Genomic DNA, 25198 nt, shown 5'->3' with positions numbered 1-25198 from the left:
CAACGTTAAAACATTGCCGCATCTGCACTTCAACTTGCCTTGTGTGGTCGTGGCGCAGCGCTGGGAGAGAGCTCTCCCAACGCCATAAAAAACCCACCTCCAGCACTGGTACACTGTGTATACTGGTGCTTTACAGTGCTGAAACTTGCTTCACTCAGGGGGATGTTTTTTCACACCCCTGAGTGAGACAGTTGCAGCGCTGTAAAGTGCCAGTGTAGACAAGCCCTAAGTAAACACACGAAAAGGTAAAAGGTGTTTTCCCCTCTAATTTCTTTCAGGATTTCAGATAAAAGTGTGGTGATTTTTTTTTCTTTTTTAATGGCAACAGGAAGCAAATGCAGTAATAGAGGGGCAGAACTGAAAAATACCCTGGTTGCCGTTGTATTGTACAGAAGGCTATAACCCAAACAAACCACATAACCTATTCTAGATTACAGTGAACATGACTTTTGCATGCTCTGCAGTGACTGCTTTCACATCTAAAATTTTGTTTTCTGTTTCTTAGTTCCATGTTGAATCAGTGGGCTGTTAGCAGTGCTGCTCTGCAACTTAGTGGGTTAGTGTTATCTGTGCCGTGTAGTTAGCCCTCTTTCTTTGCTCCCTTCTTGTTGGTTTTTTAGTGATAACGATAAGTGAAAGACTTCATACACAACAAGCCGTACAATATTGCAGGATTACAAAGGACATTTGACCTTCTCACAGTGACCTGTCCCTGCTTACAACCAATTGCACCACTGCCAACCCCACACATACAAAAATAACATGTTTGTCCCCAAAAAACTGAGATTGACCCTGAAATTGAGACTTTTTAAAAAAAAAAAAAAAATGTAAGGCCTGGTTTTTTTGGTCTGTCCTTTGATTTTTTTTTTTTTTTTTTTGAACTCCCCATGCCCAGACTCCTGTGTGCATGTGACATTAGTCTTCCCAACTCTCACAAATGTATAGCAAGGTGACTGGCCCCCACTGCAGGAGGTTTAGCTGGAGGACCCCACTTAGATTTGGGCCCTATAGTGGTAGGTACAAACACTTAGTAAGAACCAGGCCCTGCCCGCAAGGGATCAATCTAGTTCAAAGTGTAATGGTGATATTGGGAACTGGAACTGCGACTTGCCATACTCATGCAGGGGCTACCAAACATCCATCAGATGGGAACAATTTTTAATCCTTTCTGAGCTGGGTAGCATCCAAACCGGTAACCTACAAATGAAGAGGTTCTATAGTTTATTAGGAATACTCTGAGGAATCCAATCGCTATTAAATACTAACATTGCACTGTGAGAATGAGGCTGCTTTCCAGAAAAGTATGCATCTTAGATCAAGTTATCACCTTTTTGTAGCTTATGCAAGCAGCCTCTTCCAATCTCTGGAAACGCAGGCAAAATCTCCTTCAAGCTTCTCTGTCTGCCACAAACCCTTAACGGAGCAGCTCCTATTAACCAAAATACAAACAATAAAATATTAATACAGCATTCGAATTCACTTCTAGATGCAATGTTTTGCAATATAAAATAGTTCCAACTATTACTTCAAGGTTCGTATGCTAACTTTACTGTTGTATATGTTTTCACTTCCACACGAATCATCCTCAGCAGGGTTTGAATGTACAACCTTCTGATCTATAGAATAGTGGTTCTCAAACTTTTTTTTGCGTACTTCTACCCCGATATAATGCAGTCTGATATAACGTGAATTTGGATATAATGCAGTAAAGCAGTGCTCTGGGGAGCAGGGCTGCTTTACCTCGTTGTATCCGAATTCGTGTTACCGCAAGCAGTTCCTCTGCGCTCCCCACCCAATTGCTGCAGCCCCCCCACTCCAGCTCACCTCCGCTCCGCCTCCTCCCCTGAGCGCACCGCTCCGCTTCTCCCCCGCTCCCTTCCAGGCTTCCCGCACCAAACAGCTGATTGGCGCAGCAAGCCTGGCAGGGAGGGAGGGGAGGAGAAGCGGAGCGGCAACGGCGCACTCGGGGAGGAGCTGGAGAGAGAGTGGAGGTGAACTGAGGTGGGGAGCGGTTCCTCTCCCTACCCCGATATAATGCGGTCTCACCTATAAGACGGTAAGATTTTTTTGGTTCCCGAGGGATGCATTATATCGGGGTAGATGTGTACCACTTTAAAATTGCTGAGGGTCTCGGCGGACCACTTAATGATCTTTCCAAATGTTGTTTGCACCATTAGCTAACTATTGCAAAGCGCTTTGGATAAAAGCGCTATATAAAAAACCCTTAATAATTAACGTTTTTTTGCTCTACATATAAAAGCACACAACTCTTTTTTTAATATCAGTAGTCTTACCTTCTAATGCAATGGATGTGCCCTCTCTCCCCTCTCACAGCAGCCCCTGAGCTTGGGCTGGGAAGGAGGGGCAGTTTCTCTCCGGCCACAGCAGCCACAGAGCTGGGGCTGGGAAGGAGGGCTGTCTCTCCCCAGCCCTGGAGCTGGGGAAAGTCGCCTCTTTCTATGGCTGCTGCAGCCCTGCATGCCCCAAATTCCCCCCACCCCCTCTTCTCACCCCACTTATCCCGTATTCCACCCAAGGCCACCACCTCACCTTACATGTGCATCTTCTCCAGGGTCCAGGCACCTAATAAGTGGAGCCACACCTGCCATGGCTCCATTAAATAGGTGGGTGGCTCTTCATTCTCTTGTGTGCTGCTGCCCAGGTGCGCCTTAAAAGGAACTATGGTCTGCGGACCAGTTTGAGAACCTCTGCCATAGAGCATAGATATCTTCAGTGTCTGCTATAGGAATAAGCAGAGGGGCAGAAAGCATGCTGTTGTTCTCTGTGGACTAGCCTGTACCAGGAGGCATGACATGCACACTGCTAGTTACTTTACAGAAGTATACATGACATAAATATTTGAGAGACAGCTGTGGAACAATGACCATCAGAATTCTTGGTTTCTCTGCCCAGCTCTGGGATCAGACTGTGGCCTAGTGGTTACAGACAGAATAGGCAGATGTAACAATGACTCTGTTTCTGCAATCTACAGGGAACTGAATCTGGGACCTGTGGATGAAGTATCGCCCTATATTACTTGAGCAAAGGAGCCATGTCTCTTAGTATCAAAGCAGTATCATGTCGTACATTCCTATATGTGGTTCAGCTCCTAGAGGGTGACACAGAATAATGCTATTAGTGTGGGTTACAGAAACATGTAATTTGCTGTGTTACTCCTGAAAGACTTGTGTGGAAAAGTGGCTGAGATTTGGGCCTCTGAGACCTGGTGTCACAGCCCTGGTCAAGCAGCCCTTTGCTAAACACTCACCAGGCTGCTGTGTTTGGACTCGCACATTGGGCCTGTGTACTTGCAAGTTCCCTTGAGTCACGGTAGGCCCAGTCACGGTAGGCTTCAGACATTATGTCTGGCTCTGGCCTCTGGAATGCTTGCTGGTCCCAGACTCAGTCAAGTATCCTTTTTGGAAGTGGGACCCCATGGCCCAGCTGCCCTAGGTGAGACCCCAAGACCAGTGCTGAACCTTCCAGGTCTCCCAGTGGCTTAAGCAAAGCCTTACTCCTCTTACGTGCATGCTGGTTTATAGTTTATCCCTTCAGGGACATGTGACAGTGAAGCCAGTAGACACAGACTTTGCAGAAGGATATTTAAAACGAATCAATTTACTTTAGACTGTACAAGAGATATGCAGATCCCTGCAAAATAATAAACACCAATATGCTATTTCTTGCTTCATTTTCCTCACCACTCTTGAGTGTTCTTTGGAATATGGTCAGAGTCTTCAAAGGAGTCCAGGATCCTTCCTCTCCCTTTCTCCTCCAGAACATAGTCTTCTTTCAGACCCCTGAAGCGGTGGCCAGTATGTCCCTCGGCCTGTGCTGCTTCCAGCAGCTCCCATTGGCCTGGAGCAGCGAACCGTGGCCAGTGGGAGCCGCGATCGGCCGAACCTGCAGACTCGGCAGGTAAACAAACCGGCCCAGCCCGCCAGGGGCTTTCCCTGCACAAGCAGAGGAACAAGTTTGGGAACCACTGCTCTAGATGATGGCTAGTAGTACCTTAGGTTTAAGAGTTAGAGTAGTTGGCTGCCCTGTGTGATTCCCTAACCAAGGCTCAAGCATTGGTCGTTGTGTGTGGGGGCCAGCCCTAATAGTGATCCCTACCCAAGGTGCTCGTGTCTCGGTACATTAAGGAACAGTGCTCCATCTGTAAAGTCATTCAAGGGTACTGCTTGTGAGCTGCCTACATGGAACATAGCTGCATCTCTTCAAAGAAGAAAAATGGTTACTTTCCTATATTGTAACTGTTCTTTGAGCTGAGTTGCAGGTGTGTATTCCACAACCATTCTCTGTCGCCTCTACATCAGACTTTATACTCTTGACATCTGAGGGGGTCTGGTCAGTGCTATCCTTATATAACCAGCGAGAGTCTAGCCTGGGTGGGTGTATACCTATGTGGAATGCATGTCTGCACCTCATCTCTAAGAACAACAGTAACAATACAAGTAAAAAATTGTTTTTTTCATAAATTCAAAGACCAGAAGGGATGGTCTGGTCTGATCTCCTGCATAACACAGGCCGTAGAACTTCTCCAAAATAATTCCCAGAGCAGATCTTTTAGAAAAAATCCAATCTTGAAAAAATGTCCAGTGATGGAGAATCCACCATGATCCTTGTTCCAATGGTTAATTACTCTCAGCATTAAAAAATTATGCCATATTTCCAGTCTGAATTTGTCTAGCTTCAGTTTTGAGCCATTGGATCATGTTGTTAATTTTTCTCTCCTATACTGACTAGCTCATTAGTAAATATTTGTTCCCCTTGTGTGTACTTGTCGGCAGTGCTAGCCCATTGGGGGCCCTAAGCAGGAATATTTTTGTCTCCCCCTATCTAAAATGAGCAAGTTCTTATAATAAAAACTGAATAAGTGACCCCCTTGAGCTGCTGGCGGCCCTAAGCAATTGCTTAGTCTGTTTATGAGGCTCTGACTTAGACTGTAATCAAGTCACCCATTAACCTTCTCTTTGTTAAACTAAATAGACTGAGCACCTTGAGTCTTTCACTATAAGACATGTTTTCTAATCCATTAATCAGTGTCATGGCTCTTCTTCAAACCCTCTCCAATTTATCAATATCCTTCTCGAATTGTGGACACCAGATTTGGACACTGTATTCCAGCAGCAGTCATAGCAGTTCCTCTTTACTCCCACTCAAGATTCTTTTTTTATGTATCTGTTACAAAGTGGCTTACCCCTTAATGCCTGGAGGGCCTGTGGCTAGCCAAACCTGATTACTAAAGGAGATACACCTGTGTGAGAGCAGCAGCTGGCTGCAGTAAGCTGGGAGATGCTCAGGAAGCAGAAGCCTGAGAAGCTATAACTGGCTTGAGCAAACAACAGCTGCAGGGAACAAAATTGGCGCTTGCAGAGACTGAACTATGCCCAGCTCTGGGGAAAAGGGCTGGGAACCCCACAGCTAGGGGGAGAGACACTGAACTGGTGCTGGGGCTTGGAGGACCAGTATATACCTGAGAACTGAATAAAGGTCAGCTTTTTTAAACCTTTTCTCATTTGTGTTGCTCTCCTCTGGACTGTCTTCAGTTTGTCCACATCTTTTCTAAAGTGTGGTGCCTAGAACTGGATACGCTGCTCCAGCAGAGGCTCCACTAAGTAGACCTCCTGTGTCTTCGGCATGATACTTCTGTTAATACTCCCCAGAGTATTCACCTTTTTTGCAGTTGCATATTCAATTTGTGATCCATTATAACCCCTAGATCATTTTCTGCAGTACTGCCACCTAGCCAGTTCTTCCCCATTTTGTATTTGTGCATTTGATTTTTTTTTTCCTTCCTAAGTGTAGGAATTTGCACCTGTCTTTATTGAATTTCATCTTGTTGATTTCAGACCAATTCTCCAATTTGTTACAGTCGTTCTGAATTCTAATCCTGTATTCCAAAGTGCTTGCAACCCCTCCTCACTCAGTGTCATCTGGAAATTTTATAAGCATACTCTCCAATCCATTATCCAATGGCTCAAACATGAGAATTCAAGAATAGTCCAGAAGGAAGACTGGCAGACCTTAAGAAAGAAGTATGAAATAAAAAGTTTACCAACCTGAAGATCCTGCATGTTCAGACATGTTCCTTTCATCATCTTCAATGCAGCTTCCTCCTGAGAAGGGACACTTCTCATGATGTTGTTTCATTCAGGCAACCAGGCCTTGCATTTCTTTGATGCACTGTTTGCATTTTGCACGCATCCTGTCTTATCCAAGGTAGAGGAACTTCATTAAAATATTCCCAAACTGGGTCTCTTTTTACGGTCTGCTGCCATGATAGGTTTTCCTTTCTAGTGAGAGAATGGTATAGTAGATCAATGAAGGCTACACTCAGAAAGACCTCAAGACTCCTGGAATATGTTGCTCAAATGGTTTCACTTTTGTTTCTACTGCCTGTCCCTCCCTTCTCACATTTATCTCCAGACTTCTTCTCCTTGTCCAGATCTGTTCCGCTCCCAACAATCTTCTATTCATTGAACTTTTTGAAACTTTTAGAGAGAGGTAAGGAATTGACTCTGTGTACACAAATTTGCAGAGGGACAATAGGGTTGAGGCCTGTTATTTCTCACCTCTGTATATTATTTATTGATTTGATTGATTGATTTAAAAACATTTTTGCTGTTAACAAGCATGTTCCCTCTGAAGACACAAATCCACAGTTTGAGAACTGCAAAACTAAGCATCTCTGATGGTATCTTCTAGACTGAGCACTGAGTCCCACTGGGTAGATAGAAAGACTAACCTAAATAATCTATACAGAAGCTTGTGGAACTCCATAAGATTGGGTCCCTAATCCATGAACTATTGGAACTCATTTACAAAACTTTTCTTAAATATTACATGAATATATTGTCTCATATTATAGAATTCGAATTTATAATCTCTATTCTATTCTGAGATATCTTTGAGCTATAATGTATCTTAATTAAAACTATTTTTAGCTAGGTTTTTTCCCCAAAAAGCATTTTATCAAAAAAAATCCAATTTAATTTAAAAAAAATCTGATTTTTTTTATTAAATCATTGATTTTTATCCTCCCTGATTTAGACTATAGTTTTTTCTGAAATTTCTGGGTCTCGGTTCTCATTTAATCTTTGTAATATTTCACTGTAAACTTTTAATGGCGTATTGCTTTTATAGTGTTATTTATATCCATAGTTAGGATTGCAAGAATTGCAGAGTGAAATTGTGTTGTGGCTTGTTTTATAAGAGGAAGTGTGGCCCAGTGGTAAGGTGCTAGGCGGGGACTTGGTGTAGTGAGTTCAGTTCCCAGCTCGACCCTATTTCCTGTGTGATTGGGCAAGTCACTTAGCTTCTCACCTGTAAAATGGGGATAATAATAGTTCCCTACCACACAGGGGTGTTTGGGAGAATAAATACATTAAAGTTCATGAGGTGCTCAGAAATTATGGTGATGGGCACCATATGCAGGATGTCAGACTAGATGATCATAATGGTTGTAATGGTACCTTCCAGCCTTCATATCTGTGAATTTCATCTATCTTCTGTCTGAAGGTGATAGGTGAACTAGAAGCCTGTTGATCTCTGTGTGTGTTTTGTTCCAGAAGAACATGCTTTTTGTATTGTTTGGATAATGTGATTCAGTCTTTGAGAGAAAGCATTTCACCCATATAATAAAGTTAAAACTCCTGTTGACTCAGGGCTTCTCTACACGTTAACTGGAACAAAAATAACTAAATTGTTTTAATTTATACCTGTAATTATGTTGGGTCATGTGTGTGTGAAGACTCTATCGTAATAAAAGTGCCCTATCTCAATATAATTTAAATCAATAGAAAACCCGTTGTGTTTCCCTGAATCCAGGAAGGAGGGTAATGTTTGTGTACAACTTGATGATAATATTATTTATTTGTGTTGTTATAGGACCAAGTGTCTTCTTCTAATTTACATTTACATCAGGTTGCATAATTCATTTCTTTTAAAAACTGTGTCTTTCACCGTTGGTCGTTAAGATCATTTTGGCTTCCAAGAAAATATCCCAGCAGACTGAGAAGTGACTACTCCTTGTAACAGAGTTAGAAGGAAGTCTGGCTAGCTCAGTCAGGGCTTACTCAACTCTTGTTACAAAATGTATTTTTAAGCTTCAGCTCTTCTCTGAAAGTTGACTAAAATGGCAACATGGGGTTCTATGTTTGTGTTTCATTATCTTCCATAACAGCTTCTTAACAGTGAGAGTAATTAATCACTGGAACAATTTACCAACGGTTGTGGTGGATTCCCCATTACTGGAAATTTTTAAATCAAGATTGGATGTTTTGTAAAAGATCTGATCTAGAAATTATTTTGGGGAAGTTCTATGACCTGTATTATACAGGAGGTCAAATTAGATGATCACAGTGGACCCTTCTGGCCTTGGAATCTATGAATCATATGAAGTATTTCCACAGAGAGTTTTTTGATGGCCTGTAAGTTATGCTTCCAACAAATGATTAGGGTCAAATTCTGCCTATCTTCATTTCTATGGTATAACTCCCATTATCTTCAGATTTTAGCTTTAATTTATACCTGAGCAAACCTCATTCCCGTTTCCTAGTTGCTAGGTGTAACTGATTGGACCTCTAATTGGAACACAATAAAACTTAATGCACAAGAAGGACTAGAATCCAGCTCACTCTCCCATAGGCATGCACAAGTTCTGCATGCTAAAAGTAATAACTTACTTCTGCCACTAAAACAAATATGAATTAGAGCAGAGATGTTGAGTAAGAGAAGCCCCCTTTTAAAGTCACATAATAGAACTTCATTTTGAGGTCAGATATTTTGAAGCACAAATTTTAGATGCACCTTTTTCTGTATCAATAATTTGTCTCTTTAAAATAGTTCCACTAGAGCTTTTGAAAGCATGTTGAAGTCTGAAATGGACAATCAAACAGTATTCATGAGTCTTAGTACACGAAACAAATGCATCAAGGTAAAGGCTTGTTCTCAGACCTGAAACTGATAATCTGTTATTTACTTAACCATATAACCCATGACTTCCTCACTTCTCAGTAATAGTCTTATTTGAAAGCTATATATGCTCAAGTGTTCTTTTTTTTTTTTTTTTTTTTTTCCCCCCCAAAACAGGTTAGGTGGTGGCTCTTTTGACGCAAAGGAGATTATGCAACACAAATTTTTTTCTGGCATTGTTTGGCAAGACGTATATGAGAAAAAGGTACTTATAATAATTCCTCTGATGTAAAGTGGGTTTGTGGAGAAACTGAATATGTGTAAGATGGTCCCCTATATTGGTTATTGAAGATTACTTCATAAAAAAGTTTTCAGAGTAGCATTTTATCAAAAAATTGTATTCGCAAAAGTCTGTATTCGCAAAAAGAAAAGGAGTACTTGTGGCACCTTAGAGACTGACAAATTTGTTTGAGCATAAGCTTTCGTGAGCTAATTTGTTAGTCTCTAAGGTGCCACAAGTACTCCTTTTCTTTTTTCATAAAAAAGGTTTGCTGTGTTTCTGAGTCAGCTTTTCTAAGCCAGAATTGTTACCTAGTTCTTACACCAATATAGTTCTTTATTTCTAGCTAAAAATTTCCTGCTAAAGAAAACATATCTAAATCAATAACAGGAGTAAAAGAGAATCTGTTAGGTCAAAAATGGCTCAAAATATTAATTTTTTGTAAACACAAGCTTTTATAAAACTAGTTTCCATGAATTCTGTTTTAATTCTAGTTGAAACAGTTTTCTCTTTGATAACCAATGATACCCCTAAGATGCTTGAAGCCCAGAAACTGGCTCATTGAACCAGTGCCTGAGAATCTGAACATGAAACTAGTCAGAAATAATAGTGAAACTGTTTTTTGCTTTTTGCATTTCTCTCTGTTTGAATAATGCAAATAGACTAGATCAGACAAATAGCATAAACACAGCAAAGTAAAACTTGGATTTTTTAAAGTTAGTCCAGTTCTAGTAAGGGGTTTGTGACAAAGAAGGGAAGGACAATTTTAAGTATCTGAATTTATGGTTTGTCGCCTACTTTTCTGAAGCCCCGCCCCCATGTTCTCTAACAAGAGCCCTTAGAGTCAGAGAGACTGACCTGCTGCCATGTGACTGGCATAACCACTACTCTGTCAGTGATGTCAGCCTCAATTACTTCCTCCTCCATTATCTTAGTGCCATCTTCCACGTTGCCCTCATTACCTCTTCCGAGTGTTTCTCTCCACTCATTCAAGTCCCTCCCACAAACACTTTTGTCATGACACCCACAGGAACTCAGACATCTTCTTAGTGATAAAAAGAAAAACTACTTCATCATGCCAGGCACTAGCCGTTGTTGAGTAACTGTGATTTTATTCATGTTATTCCACTTCGCCCTCCGTACTGTCTTGTTTTCCCTGCATCATATCAGAGCTAATTTAATTAGGAGGCAAGAGTGGTATCTTCCCTTGGTTTTGGAAAGTGCTATAGCCACCTTTGGGCCTCAATAGGCATCAATAATAATATATTTTTAACCTGAAAGTCTCTTATTAATTAATAGAAATGTATGATCTGCTCAGGGTTTTAGCTGTTGGATTCCTTTTGGTATAACTAACGTAATAATATGTTAGCAGTTTCCATATCATACCAATAGAGATTAATATTGTTGGCTTTCCTATTGTATTGGGAGTACAAAGGGTACCCATCTTCTCCTTCCAAAACTTCCCTCTCTCCTTGCAGAAATGTGTCCCTCTTTGTATTCCTGATAAAGTTATGAAGATGTTAAATAGTCCCCTGGAGAACACACAAGATACAGCAAACAAAGTGTAATATGACACGCACATTCCTAATACTAGAAGACACTTGTATTAGGAAAGATTGTTGCCCCTTTATATCATTTCACAGAAGGGAGAGCGATGCATCTGAATCCTGATGAAATATTTCAGCATTGTATGTTTCAAACTTGAATAGCTGTGCATCATTCAGCATATATTGATCCTTTTAAAGGATGCTGTCCAGGTTGCCAGGCTAAAATTTTAACCTGTTGTATTTATATACACATTTTAATATTTACAATATAACTCTGCCCTTCTGCTTCTGGAAAATCTGTCATTTCCTCTAAAGAACAGTTTCCTCTGTAACTGACAGAAGTCAAATTCTTCTGCTGGGCAAGTGGAAAACAATCTCTAGAACTGTGACAGGTTTCAGAGTAGCAGCCATGTTGGTCTGTATTCGCAAAAAGAAAAGGAGTACTTGTGGCATCTTAGAGACTAACAAATGTATTTGACCATAAGCTTTTGTGAGCTACAGCTCATTTCATCGGATGCATTGTTAATTCACACATGCATGTTTTACTGGGCGCCTCTCATTCTGCCTGCTCTATTCTTGTCAGAAAGCAGAGTTCTGAAATTTACAAGGATCTCAATTCTTGAGAGAATAGGAGTTGTGTATATTCCATACCCTGTCTGCTCCCCAGACTAAGGCAGCCAAACAAATTGGAGGGACAGCAAGTCATTTATTTGCCTTTTGTGCATCTGCCAGGAAACAAAGAGCTGTCTGGAAGGTCTGATTTTAGGTCTACTAGCCTTGACAATATCCCTTTTAAGAACAGATATCAAAGGAGACTGCCACATGCAGAATGTCTGCAGTGAATTTATCAGGTCTTGGACTTCTGCGTGCCAGCATTCTGACTGCAGAGTTTACACAGTTCAGGGTAAAGAATATTGTTTTTAATATGAACTTCATGAAGCTTATAGAGCGTGGTGATGGGCCAAAAACTTCAATCTTTTTTCCCAGTCCCTCCAGACATTTGCTGCCTTGGAGAAAAGAGTGCCTGGACCAAGACTACCTCTGATATTGTCTTTGCAAAACCAAAACCTAGCCTCTTTGGCCCATTTCTAGCAAGCAGGCAAATCAGAAATTGGATCTAAGACATTATCCACTGTAGAAATACACACTCTGTGAAAGCCAAAGAGACAGGTTTAAGTGGCCTGGAGGGCCTTCTGAAGGTGATAGAATATCACCCCATAGTGAGTGAAATATGCTACATGAATCTCTGGGACAGACATGGTTCCCCAGTGTCATCAGGAAATGTTGAATACGTTTACATAATTGAGGTTTTGTATGAACAAGGACATTTTCTGTGTAATTGAGCCTGGGAGACAAGATCTTGCTTTGAACAACAGGGAGTTTGGCGATACTGAGTTTTTCTAGTCACAGAAATTTAAAATCTTTATCAGAAGATCCCTGCTGAAATCTTTGCTATTTGTCCTTGGAGAAGGCTGCATTTTAACTGTGCAATACTTCATCCTTCCACAAACTCCATGTAAATATTGATATTTTAATTGCATCTTCTCACCAGTTGGCTAGTAATCTCTCTTGGCTAGGTAAGCAACTTAAGTCCACGTATCTCATGCTGGCATGCAGCAGGATTACGCTATAAGTGGCACCTCTCAACCATAGTTTGCTGAACTATTGCAATGAGGGCTGCAATCCACTTAATAAATCCACTTAATAAAACGAACCTCACCGCTCCTTGCTACATTCTCCCACTTCCCCTCATAGTTCAATAATCCAAATCTGACCATATGCAAAAATATTTTCCTCGTTTTGTAGGTGCAGCTCACCCTGTCTTAGATTATTTTTTACAAAATATTTGTAAAATACAATCTAAAACACCTCTTATACTTGTTTTCTGTTTCCTTCTGTGGTTCCCAGTCATTCTCTAGCGTAGAGTTTAGGTTTCTGCTGCAGAGCCCGAGTCCTTAATCACTTATGCATTCTGAGACTCAGCGCTGCAGACAATTTAGAGAGTGACTGGGAGCAGCACATGTGCCAAAATCACCATTAGCTAAATGGGTTATGGATAGAACAAACACACAAAGAGGGCCAAGCTATTGCTTAGATGCCTTATGGATGATCTGAATATTGGGGGTTTAATACTGGGGAGAAAGGATGTTTATCCTCACAAAAAAATACATTGGTTGGACTCACTTGAGAATAGGATTGTTATCTTATGAAATGAAATTGTTATCTTATGAAATCTTCTAATGTACCTCTAATAACATATAGACTATAAAGTCTTCATTTTCAATAAGGTCCAATAATTTGGGGTACTTAACATTGATATCTGAGCCATTTGTGATTATCTTTGAAAAGTCATGGAAGATGGTAGAGATTCCAGATGACTGGAAAAGGGCAAATATAGTGCTGTTCTATTAAAAGCTGGAGTATTGTGTTCAGTTCTGGGCATCACATTTCAGGAAGGATGTGGACAAATTGGAGAAAGTCCAGAGAAGAGCAACAAAAATGATTTTAAAGGTCTAGAAAACATGACCTATGAGGGAAGATTGGAAAAAAAAATTGGGTTTGTTTAGTCTGGAAAAGAGAAGACTGAGAGGGGACGTGATAACAGTTTTCAAGTACATAAAAGGTTGTTACAAGGAGGAGGGAGAAAAATTGTTCTTCTTAACCTCTGAGGATAGGACAAGAAGCAATGGGCTTAAATTGCAGCAAGGGAGGTTTAGGTTGGACATTAGGAAAAACTTCCTGTCAGGGTGGTTAAGCACTGGAATAAATTGCCTAGGGAGGTTGTGGCATCTCCATCATTGGAGATTTTTAAGAGCAGGTTAGACAAACGCCTGTCAGGGATGGTCTAGATAATACTTAGTCCTGCCATGAGTGCAGGGGATTGGACTAGATGACCTCTCAAGGTCCCTTCCAGTCCTTTGATTGAGACCTCTTAAAGGGGCCTGAATTTCTGAAAGTGCTGAGCACTTATCTGATCCTCAGACTCCTTCAAAGTATCATTGGACACCCAAAATGACTAGTTAGTTTTGAAAATTTAGGCTTAAAATATGTATATTGTTTGCGTCTTGTAATTGTATTAGGTATTTATAATAAGGGCCATTTTTAAAACAGTTGTATTCTCACTTCCCATAATGTTGAATTGTTGGTTCTAAACCTCACAGGATTTTTCTTTGAAGTATCACCAGATTCTGTGTCTGTGAATCATATTTTTGTCTTTAATTTTAAATCTAATCTGAAATAAAATTAAAGGGGTCTAATGGTATTATTTATTGTATGTACTGCAGTAGCAACCAAGGAAGTGTTGTTTCCCCTTTTGCGTAACACAGGAACCAGGGGCAGGTTAATAGGCAGCAGGTTTAAAACAAACAAAAAGAAGTAGTACTTTACATAACAGAGTCATTGCTAGGGAATGTTGTGAAGGCCATAAGTATAACTGGGTTCAAAAAAGAATTAGACAAGTTCATGGAGGATAAGTCCATCAATGGCTATTAGCCAAGATGGTCAGGGATACAACCCCATGCTGTGGGTGTCCTAAGCCTCTGATTGCTAGATGCTGGGACTGGACGACAGAAGATGGACCATTTGATGATTGCCTGTTCTGTCCATTCCCTTTGAAGCACATGGCATTGGCCACCATCGGAAGACAGGATACTGGGCTAGATGAACCATTGGTCTGATCCAGTATGGCCGTCCTTAAGTTATTTGACCTTGTTGTGCCTACACCAGGGACTAGGTCAGCATAGCTACAGCACTCACGGTGTGGATTTTTCATGCCTCTGAGCACCATAGCTACGTAGATCTGTCTTTTAATTGTAGACCAGGCCTGAGTGATTTAATGTTCTGCTTAGCTAACCTAGTCCCTGCAGTTTCAGTGGGATACAGTATGCTTCCTTGATCCCATTCCCCAATTGTTGTGTTGCCTAGTGTAGTGTAGTTGCTATTACGACTGCCAGATTTATCCCCAGTGGTGGGTGATTTGATGCCCAGCATCATGTCCTCTGTGGAAGGGCTACAGACTGTGACTTCACACTCAAGTTTCTGCTGTATCATGCAGTGGGAAACAGAACAAGGTTTGCCTACCAGATATGCTGCCTTCCAAAACTGCACATTACAAAATCCTTTGGAAAGTTGCATCTGCATAAGATCAGCATGGTGGACGTGCTGCTTCCCACAGTCCCTCCTCCCGCACCCAACTCAAGCAGCTCTGTTTACCTAGAGTCCTGCTGCCAGACTCCCTGCTTACACGGGGCTGACTTCCACCCCTCACACCCAAGAGAGTTTAACAGCACAGCGTAGGGTCTTATTAGTGCTACTCATGGTTTAGCCAGAGAAGGATGCAATGTAAGAAGCTCTCCACTGACCATGTCAGTTTCCCTTAAACCTTCAGAGCTCCAGAAGTGCAGAGTTTATATCCAGTTGTTTCCATGGGATAGGAGGGAGCTGAGATGCCACTGAAGTACAGCTCCCCTCTCTCTGAACAATTTTGGGCAATTAGGCAGGCTTTCCGCTCCTTTTGCCCCTCTCCCATGCCTAAAGCAGAGGTGATAAGACCTATAGTATGTATACTATTTTTAAAAAATAGACTATTAATTTCTTAACTGTAAATATCAGCTATTTATGTATTGCTTGAAGTAGCATCAAGAGCTCACAACTCTTTCTACTGCAAACACGCTTTAGAAACAAAGCCGTTCACATCCCATAAACAACAAATGCACATTTAAATACTTTGTATTGTATACGTTTCTTTCCTACGAGCCATGATTTTATTAGCAGTATAGGAAAAGTCACTGTGGTTTATAGCTGATATTCAAAGCCAACCTATACAGAATGTATTTCAATAAACTATAAGCTTGCAGTATTTTTGTTTTTCAGCTTATACCTCCATTTAAACCACAAGTTACATCTGAAACAGACACAAGGTATTTTGATGAAGAATTTACAGCACAGATGATTACAATCACTCCACCTGACCAAGGTAAAGTTTCCTAAATATTTCTCACTTTTTTTTATTGGGCCCACCCCAAGATAATATTCAGTAGTGTTATCTGGCTTTATAGAAAATATCAAAGAAATGTCCGTTCAGATTCATCTGCATTTCTTCGTATACAGTAATTAAACTGTATGATTATACTTGATCATGGTGTTAGTAAACTGATATTGAGCTTTTCACTGTTAGTTTGCCTATTCAGATCTGGGATGGCAGCAAAGATGAGTCCATACCAAACTCCCAGCTCCAGCTTTGGGATGTTTAGAAATCTGAAACTGAATTTTGCACCCTGAGCCCATCTCTAATTGATAGTACCAGAAAGTTGTTATCCAGTGGCTGCTCAGTGAGCTATGTGATTCGATCTGGTGGTCTGAGTCCCTATCCTCATACATGCCTCAAAAACCAATACTATAACTGAACACCATTATTAGTAGCCTCAGCAGAGAAGCAAACTATTGACTGGGCATAGAAACTGAATTGCCCTCTAAACCCCTACTGGTGGTCTCTCCAGTCTAGTGTTTTGGGGAAGTGTAAATGACTGTACCCACTCCACAGCTAAATAGAGAATTCCAGTCTGGTACCTTTCACAGGCATAGAACATCATAAACAGAACTGAGGAGAAACTGGATTTTTTGTTGTGGGGAGTTCTGAGAGTTCAAAATTTGGTTTCTGTTCTGAAATGGAACTAAAACAAAATATATGAAATATCTTAGAAAATGAAATTCTGAAAAAAAGAATCATTTCGGGTCAGTTGAAATGTTTAATTTTGTAAGATCAGAAAGTTTCATTCTAATTTTGACATTTTACAAAAATTGATATAAAATAAAATTTTAATAAGTTGTTTAAAAATAATAAATCAAAATACTTCATTCTGAAAATGTCAGAACACTTTGCACTGGCTCTTTTCCAAATGAAATAATGTTCAAATTAACAAGTTTCTTCAAAATATTTGATTTTCAACGAATTGGCATTTTCCAACAGAAAAACGTTCCGTTGGAAAATTTCCAACCACCAATATTCATAAGCTTAGAAATGCATACACACACACACAGTGTATATTAACAAACGCTTGTTGCATAATGGCTAATGTGCTTTTTTAATTTAAGTATACTCTATTTCCATGGTAACTTAGCATTCACTTTGTACCACTAGGCACGGAGGGGTGAAAATTCAGTACAGTGAGTATGGATTCAGCCATACAACTTCCAGCAATGTTAAATGGACACCAACTCAGCTACATCTCTTGCTGAAAATTAACTTCTTCTGTGCCTTGCATTAAATAAAGAGAGTCAAAGCAGGTCTTAAGTTTGATGCCTTTCTGTTACTAGCTTTAGCTATATTTTTAGTTTGGGGTGTAGGGGGGAAGTTACAATGCATTTGTTCCAAGACATGAAAATCATTAACCTCTGCTCTGTTTAAAATCAAAATATACGCGGCATTATTCAATGTGGGTAAAATTTATTTTTCTCTTTACAGATGACAGTATGGATTGTGTAGATAATGAGAGAAGACCTCATTTTCCTCAGTTCTCCTATTCAGCCAGTGGAACCGCTTAATGTTTTGCCTTTTTTCCCATTCAGAAACAAAACAGACTACATTTTGGGGACCTTACTTCAATGGACACTAGAAAACTGTCTACATTATCTGAATTACAAACTATGTTTGTACTACAATTTACATGAATTTGTTGGAAGCCTCACAGATTCTGTATTTAAAACAATTCTCTGATGCATTTTTGAGAAGAAAACATTTAAGAATGGATTTGTTTAAGTCAAACTTTTATGCTGAATGACTAGGTTTTTAAGAATACGTACCAAAACAGTTTACATTAGAAATAATTAAGATATTCAACATATCAGCAACTCTGACCAGAAAAATCCCCTTATTTTATTTATTTCATACAGGTCATTATCTAAATATAGAATCTGCACTCTGAACAATTAGATTTATTTAGGAAGCTATAAAACTTTAGTAGCTAGTGCAATAATATAAGCAACAAAGTGAACAAACTCTGGAGAGTTAAAGGTTCAAACTCACTTTGGACAGCAATGAAGTGTCATCCTACTCCAGAAAATCAACTATAGGAACAGCATTAATAGCCTCAGTGAGGTAGTTCAAAAAGCAAGTTATTTTGTTATAACATCTGCTACAAGACATTATGTATCAAATTGAATTCTGTGGAATCTAGTCCATTTCTACATCGCACAGATGAGTATTCCCTTCAAGATAGTGCATTTAATTATTCCATTTGTCTAGAGTTTAGGAGTATTTAACAGGATTGGCTGCTCAAAACTTAGAAAACAGTCTGATTACCAATTTAATCTAAAATGCTATACTGCAGAATTGCCCCACTTCGTACAGTGTATAAAAAAACACACACAGGTCTAAGGGAGAAATTCATCTTGATGAATGAATCAGCCAAATGGAAGTAAATTATGGCACTGAAGTAATGACTTCTCGCTGCTTTTTTTTTTTAAAGAGAAGTTGTATAAAGATACATAAACAATTACTGTTTGCATCATGCCAGACAATTTCCTCACTCTTCAGTGTGCATTCAAGGTATCAGTCATTGGTGCCTTCTGACTCTTGAAGAAGCACTTTAACAGTGTTTCCCATATATAAGAAAAAAAAAAAAGTAGGTTGAAACTTCCTCTGTGTTTCAGTAATAGGGTGTTCAAGTGAATATATTTTGTTTTTAATCTTAGTGAGAAATTCCTGCACTCCCTTTTTTGTTGTTGTATCATGTTTTTTTGTAACTTTCATAAAAACGGTCTTATTCTGCCTCTACTGCCCAAATGACTTTATTCCCTTGTAGATTGCATTCTTTTAGATCGCTTTTTGTTTTCATTCTCTTGACTGTATAAAAATGATGAAATGTACTGCAGTTAGTTAGCATTTATTTTTTTAATTTGGAAGAGAGTGTATTGCAAATATCCTCACTTCCCCTTTCCACGAGAAACTATTGTGGTCCAACACAGAGAGCCCATTGCCGTGACTTTTTTTTTGTACACAAGGTTCGACTCTAGTATTTTTACTTATGATATGGAAGTTTCCCTCTAAATACTTAAATAAAAATTGCTTAAACACGGTAGGTGCTTATTTTTTTTGATCGGAGCTTTATGGATTCAGAGAAATGTGAAAACTGTTCTCATATTTCTCTCCATCGTTCTCTGATCCAAACTCTAAAGCTCTCACCTCTGTGAGTGGAATTTGCCTTCCCTACACTCCTTCCTTTTGCTGCTGGTTTAGTAACAGGTGTTTTCAGCAGTAGATTGTTAAAGAAATAATTCATTCTGCACTGGAAGATCTTCTCTGGGGGGATGAAAAAGGAAGGGACTCACTTTGCCATGTTTAGTCTGTGAGCTGTCGCTAACGTCAATGGGACTAATCATTAAAAGTCTGCAGGATCAGGTAAGAAAAGAAAGGGCAGGAGTATAATTAAGGTGTGGCATGCAGGAGTGTTGCTAAATCTTTATTTCCTGCCCCAATCACTTGAGTCAGGGCCACAGGAGGCCAGTATTCATTGACTCCAAGGGCTCCTGTTAAAAAGAGTGTTCCCTCTCCTTGTAGGTGCTGGAAAAAAATACTGTGTTGTTTAAACACAATATATTTGAAGCTAACCATGGATGCTTCAGCTGTGCAATAAGCAACAAAACACCCAAACCAGATCTGTTTGGTTTAAGCAATGGGCTGTAATTCCTAAAAAGTTTACTGTCTACCAAAGCTCAAGTTCTTACCAGGGAGTGTAAGCCTTTCTCTGTAGTCTTCTTCACCCAACCAAGCAATAATTATTAAGCATCATGGTGGGCTAGGAGCATCAGCATGTGTCTGTATGGTCACATGAACTTTTGGGGGGCAGAGTGGGGTCTATTTCCTTGCAAAGGGATGCCTTCAATGTGTGCCAGACAGCATGCCCCTTTTGTCTGATATAACATACCCTTGAGTCCTATTGCTCTTGAACCTGTGCCTAGATTTGGGTTAAGAAATGGAGCCAACCAGCACACCAAGACCAAATAGGGCTAAGTTAAAAATTACTTAGCAAGTTAGCTGTCTTCAAGGCACCAGGGCCTGATGAAATACATCCTAAAATACTCAAGGAGCTGACTGAGGAGATATCTGAGCCATTAGCAATTATCTTTGAAAAGTCATGGATGATGGAAGAGATGCCAGAGGACTGAAAAAAGGCAAATATAATGCCAATATATAAAAAGGGGAATAAGGCCAACCCGGGGAATTACAGACCAGTCAGCTTAACTTCAGTACCTGAAAAGCTAATGGTACAAATAATTAAGCAATCAATTTGCAAACATCTAGACGATAATAAGGTGATAAGTAACTCAGCATGGATGTGTGAAGAACAAATGTCAAACCAACCTAATATCTTTCTTTGACAAGGTAACAAGCCTTGCAGATGTGGGGGAAGCAGTAGATGTGGTATATCTTGACTTCAGTAAGGCTTTTGATACTGTCTTGCAAGACCTTTTCATAAACAAATTAGGGAAATACAACCTAGATGGAGCTACTATAAGGTGGGTGCATAACTGGTTGGAAAATTGTTCCCAGAGTAGTTATCAGTGATTCACAGTCAAGCTGGAAGGGCATATCACATGGGGTCCTGCAAGGATTAGTTCTGAGTCTGGTTCTGTTCAATATCTTCATCAGTGATTTAGATAATACTATAGAGAGTACACTTATAAACGCAGATGATACCGAGCAGTTAGGGGTTGCAAATGCTTTGGAGGAGAGAATTAAAATTCAAAATGATCTGGACAAATTGGAGAAATGATCTGAAGAAAATAGGATGAAATTCAATAAGGACAAATGCAAAGTACTCCACCACTTAGGAAGGAAGAGTCAGTTGCACGCATACAAAATGGGAAATGACTGCCTAGGAAGGAGTACTGCAGAAAGGGATTTGGGGGTCATAGTGGATCACAAGCTATATATGAGTCAACAGTGTAACAATATTGTAAAAAAATCAAACATCGTTCTGGGCTGTATTAACGGGAGTGTTGTAAGCATGACATAAGAAGTAATTCTGCTCTACTCCTCACTGATTCAGTCTCAGCTGGAGTATTGTGTCCAGTTCTGGGTGCCACATTTCAGGAAAGATGTGGACAAACTGGAAAACGTCCAGAGAAGAGCAACAAAAACGATTAAAGGTCTAGAAAACATGACATAGGAAGGAAGATTGAAAAAATTGGGTTTGTTTAGTCTGGAGAAGATGGAGGGGAGTGAACATAACAATTTTCAAGTTCATAAAATGTTGTTACCAGGAGGAGGGAGAAAAAAATTTACTAGTTAACTTCTGAGGATAGGACAAGAAGCAATGGACTTAAATTGCAGCAAGGGAGGTTTAGGTTAGACATTAGGAAAAACTTCCTAACTGTCAGGGTAGTTAGCACCGGAATAAATTTCCTAGGGAGGTTGTGGAATCTCCATCACTGGTGATTTTTAAGAGCAAGTTAGACAAACACCTGTCAGGGAGGGTTTAGATGAAACTTATTCCTGCCTTGAGTGCAGGGTACTTGACTAGAAGACCTCTCAAGGTCCTTTCCAGTCCTACAATTTTATGATTCTACAAGTTGTGACAAGTTCTGAGCCAACATATATAGAAGGCATTCTAATATAGGTTGCAATAACTTCTGCCTATTTGTTTAAACCTCTCAAAGAGCGACCTTGCCTTCCAAATGCAGAAAAACAGAGTCAGCAAAACAATCCATCTCAAATGCTCCAGAGGAAAATTATATCTCGCTGGGATGTTTTGCCAGTTTGTTGCAGTGATAGATTCTGTCTCAATACCACCACACAAAATGCCACTTAGCGGAACAACAACAAAACCCTGCAAATCAGTAAGAACCAACTAATGAAGCCAGTGTTAACAGAGTAAAACAGTCACCAATTCTGTTTCACAGTATGGTCCGCATCTTAATAGAGTGTCTCATGGGTCATATCCCCTCCCATTTGCGATTATACCACCCATCTTGCTCTGATTGCATGATATCTCTATGGCAATTACACTTGCTTACATGGAAATGTAACATCTTTTTAACTTTCATTATGATTTAGTAGATGAAGACAAGGAGAGTCAGTTGCATGTCAATCACTGTGAACAACACCCTGCCATCCCACCTGTTAGGCTCATCTTTGATGCAGCCCTCTCTCTAGGTCCCCACAGCCAGGATAGTCTTGCAGATTTTTTCTGCATAATGTCTCTAAGGACAAGTCTATGCTAGAGCGCGACATTGGCATAGCTGCACTGATGCAGCTGTGCCACTGTAGCACATCTGGATGAAGACACAGTCTGCTGCCAGGAGAATGCTCTCCAGTCAGCATAATTACTCCACCTCTGCAAGAGACAGAAGCTATGCTGGCGGGAGATCGTCTCGCTCCGACATAGTGCTGGTGTGGACAGTGCTTAAGTCAATGTAACTTGCATTGCTCAGGGGTATGAAAAAGGCCCCACCCCGAGTGATGCAAGTTACATTGACTTAAGCGATAGTGTAGACCAGCCCTAAAATACAGCCTTCCTCTATCCTTCCACGCAGCTAAAACTCTCATCCAGGCTTTTATCATAACATCCTTCTCTTTGGCTTCTACAAATGCTACTTTCCATTCTCATATCTATTCAGAATGCTGTCACAAAGATGATTTTCCTAGCCCATCACTTTGCCCATGTCACTCTCTCTTTACTTCCCTTCTCTATCACATCAGACATAACTACTTGTCTTCACTTTCAAGACAAGACACTTCATGGCCTATCCTCACCCTATCTATTGTCTTTCGTTCAGAATCAGGATGTCGTCTAATCGGCACGAGGCCAACCTCCATCTCCCATTTGTTAAATTTGCAAACAGGCTTTCTCCCATGCTGCCCCACATGCTTTGGAGGAACTCGCCATAAACATCTACAAAACTTACGTATTATCTCCTCCAAATCCCTTCTTAAAACTCCTTTAAAGTGATGCCTACAAAAAACTTGACAACAATTCAGCTGTTGGTGGGTTGAGACCACTTCCTGTCATGCTGACCAATACTGTCTCATTGTTTCCTTATAGCTTTGATCTGTCTGTATCCATCTGTTGTCTCGTCTTCGATTGTAAGCTACTTGGGCTAGAGGCTGCCTTTTTGTTGTTTGTGCGGTATAGTCCTGGTACGTGACTTAGGTGCCATGGTAATACAAGTAATAAACAGCTCTCCTCAGACCACTAGTGGTTCACAGACCTCAGACTGGGAACCACTTAGTAAAAACAGGAGAGGAAAAATTGCAAATGAGAAGCACAAGGCCTCTATCTATCTGAGGCCAACAGCCAGGGCAAGACGAGGTCTTCAGAACGCTGACAAGGAAGTAGGCATGCAGTGTCCTTGCTTCTGCCTGTCACAGGGTTGAAGAAATTTTAGATCAGACAAAAAACAGTGGGTCACGCAAACCACATTTGGTACTCTCCTACTGGCAAACTGAAAAGCACCGCATATTCCATTAGCGTATGCCGAAGTGTATTCCCTTCAAACTTGGGCAAAAAGCATTGTGTTCTCTAGGCAATTGTAATATTTAGAAGGTCTCCAAACACCCAAAACTTTATCGACTGGCACCTCAGAGAAAAGTAGCTCCCTTTAATGCCCCATTCCTCCCCCTACAATACATTTTCATCTTACAAATACTTAGGTTCCACACATCTCACAGCTACTGCTCCTTTCCCAACCAGAGTGAAATAGCTCACCTGCTGCTTGAACCTGAATCCAAGATGTCTTCCTTGCCCAATTGAATATCATGACTTTTAAACATTCCAGGCTAAAGCTCATGATTACCTAAACTCTTTTAGGGACTCTGCTTTATCCTGGAACCCATTTTCTGTTTGTTGCCACTTTGAATTGCTTACATGTATTTATTTTAAGTAGTAACTATGAGACTTGTACTATTGACAATTCTGAATATTTTTCTCTGACTGAGGATCCTGCTCTTTGTTTGCCCATGCCAAACTTAACAAGAACTGGGAACATATGTTAAGCAACTTTCTGCCTCCTAAGCAGGGATTTAGGATGAAGGTCTGGTCCACCTCATTGTAGGCTTCACAGCAGTGTATCACTAAAGCTCATTTGAGGAAATCAGTCCGTGAAGAAAGGTTTTGTTTCTTGTTTTTTTTCCTGGGTGGCGTATATTGCAAACAAGCAAGTTTGTCCCTTTTAGATCAACTTCTTTAATAACGGGAAAAGACACACAGCGCATATAGCGATTAAGCAGCCTATTATCCCAAATGTTGCTGAGTGCAGACATTTCTTAGCTCAGTCTAATGGCATATGTGTTGCATTCTTATGAAATGATGACTAGTTGCTCTGTCAGAGAGCAATCATTTCAAACCAACCCATTTCATTACTATACTCCACTCCCTCACTCTTCTCCATGGACTGCTGTGTCTTTGGTCTTATGGGTGTGACTAACCCATCAGTTTAGTGAAACATTTTTTGGATTCCATATACTTGAAAAGACCACTTTTTTCATCATATTTCAGCAGAGCCTAGCTGTGTGAGGCAAGGTATTCTCAGTGAACAGCCCTATGTTCTGAAATTTAGCTTCTGACCTTGGTCCAACAGAGTAAGTTTGACTGCTGAGGTACAGTTGCAAGGCCTTTCTCTTCATTCTTGCTTTGAGGATTTGAGGTTCAGGGTGGAAGCCTTTTTAGGGTAGCAAAGTTCATTAGTTAATGTTGCTGCCACACATGGCTTCATAGCACTCGTACTTGGGCAGAGAAATCACAACAGGTGCATTTTTATAAACTGGAATAATAAAAATGCAAAGCAATATTGCTGCAAAAGGAGGAAAGGGAAGGATGCTACAGGAATTGTCTCATGATTCAGTTGCCACAAACAATACTAATTCATTTTTAGATATAAAATTAGCAAAATTTGAGGAGTAAAATGTAGGCACTAGAGTAAGAATGGATGGCACTGCGGAGGGTAGGGTGAGTCCAAGCCGAGTGAGGTATCAGAGGATTTGAAGGAGATCTGTAACGTCATTTGGTGCAACTGGAGAAGACGACCAGAGGGGAAAAGCATGAGAATAAATTAGAGGCTAGGGCCGGAGAAGAGGAATAATAGGTTTATTTATGCAGGTGGAGTTGGCACAATGTGATGCACGACTATTTAAGAGTCAAGTTATGGCTACAGTTGAATCGGGGAGTGTATTTTCCCAGCTGTAGGAGACATGCTCACACTAGCTCTCGTTGAACAAGAACACTAAAAATAATAGTGTAGCTGGTGTAGCATGGGCTAGCTGCCCTGAGTCCAAACCCACCTGGATGCTATGGGTATGCACTGAGGCAGCTAGCCTGTGCCACTGCTGCCCCTGCCTGTGCTTCCTTGACTACACAATGCTTTTTAGTACAGTAGCTCAAAGAGCACTAGTGCAAGCATGTCTGTAGAAACTGGGAATCGCATCGCCAGCTTGTGGTGTAGATGTAGCTAAAGG

The 25198-nt window shown here is 40.4% G+C and overlaps 1 protein-coding gene and 1 long non-coding RNA gene across 9 annotated transcripts in view; one reads left to right on the top strand and one right to left on the bottom strand.

Annotated features, from left to right (window-relative positions):
• AKT1 (AKT serine/threonine kinase 1) overlaps window positions 1–18822 on the top strand; it is a 106653-nt gene extending 87831 nt beyond the window's left edge. For 5 of the 7 annotated variants that reach the window (XM_038404870.1, XM_038404867.2, XM_038404868.2 and 2 more), the window contains 3 exons: window positions 9097–9184; window positions 15619–15721; window positions 17210–18822. In XM_038404870.1, the coding sequence (XP_038260798.1) occupies window positions 9097–9184; window positions 15619–15721; window positions 17210–17289 (271 nt within the window). In that variant the 3' untranslated portion in view covers window positions 17290–18822. Of the gene's footprint in view, window positions 1–9096; window positions 9227–10677; window positions 10783–15618; window positions 15722–17209 lie in introns of those variants that run through there. The other 2 variants (XM_043517750.1, XM_043517751.1) reach the window with 2 other exon arrangements.
• Window positions 324–4547, bottom strand: LOC119856837. Of its 2 annotated transcripts, XR_006282408.1 has the most exons (3): window positions 2551–4547; window positions 1328–1429; window positions 324–1197 (listed from the first exon to the last, which is right to left on the bottom strand). It is a non-coding gene; the product is annotated as an uncharacterized LOC119856837 (long non-coding RNA). The 2 variants fall into 2 exon arrangements; XR_006282407.1 differs by lacking the exon at window positions 324–1197 and having other exon boundaries at window positions 1209–1429.
• Window positions 18823–25198: the final 6376 nt, after the last annotated feature.

Source organism: Dermochelys coriacea, chromosome 6 (genome assembly GCF_009764565.3).
Source record: "Dermochelys coriacea isolate rDerCor1 chromosome 6, rDerCor1.pri.v4, whole genome shotgun sequence".
Classification (NCBI taxonomy): Eukaryota; Metazoa; Chordata; order Testudines; family Dermochelyidae; genus Dermochelys; species Dermochelys coriacea.
Note: the sequence above shows the minus strand (reverse complement) of the source record. Positions and strands in the feature narration are given on the sequence as shown.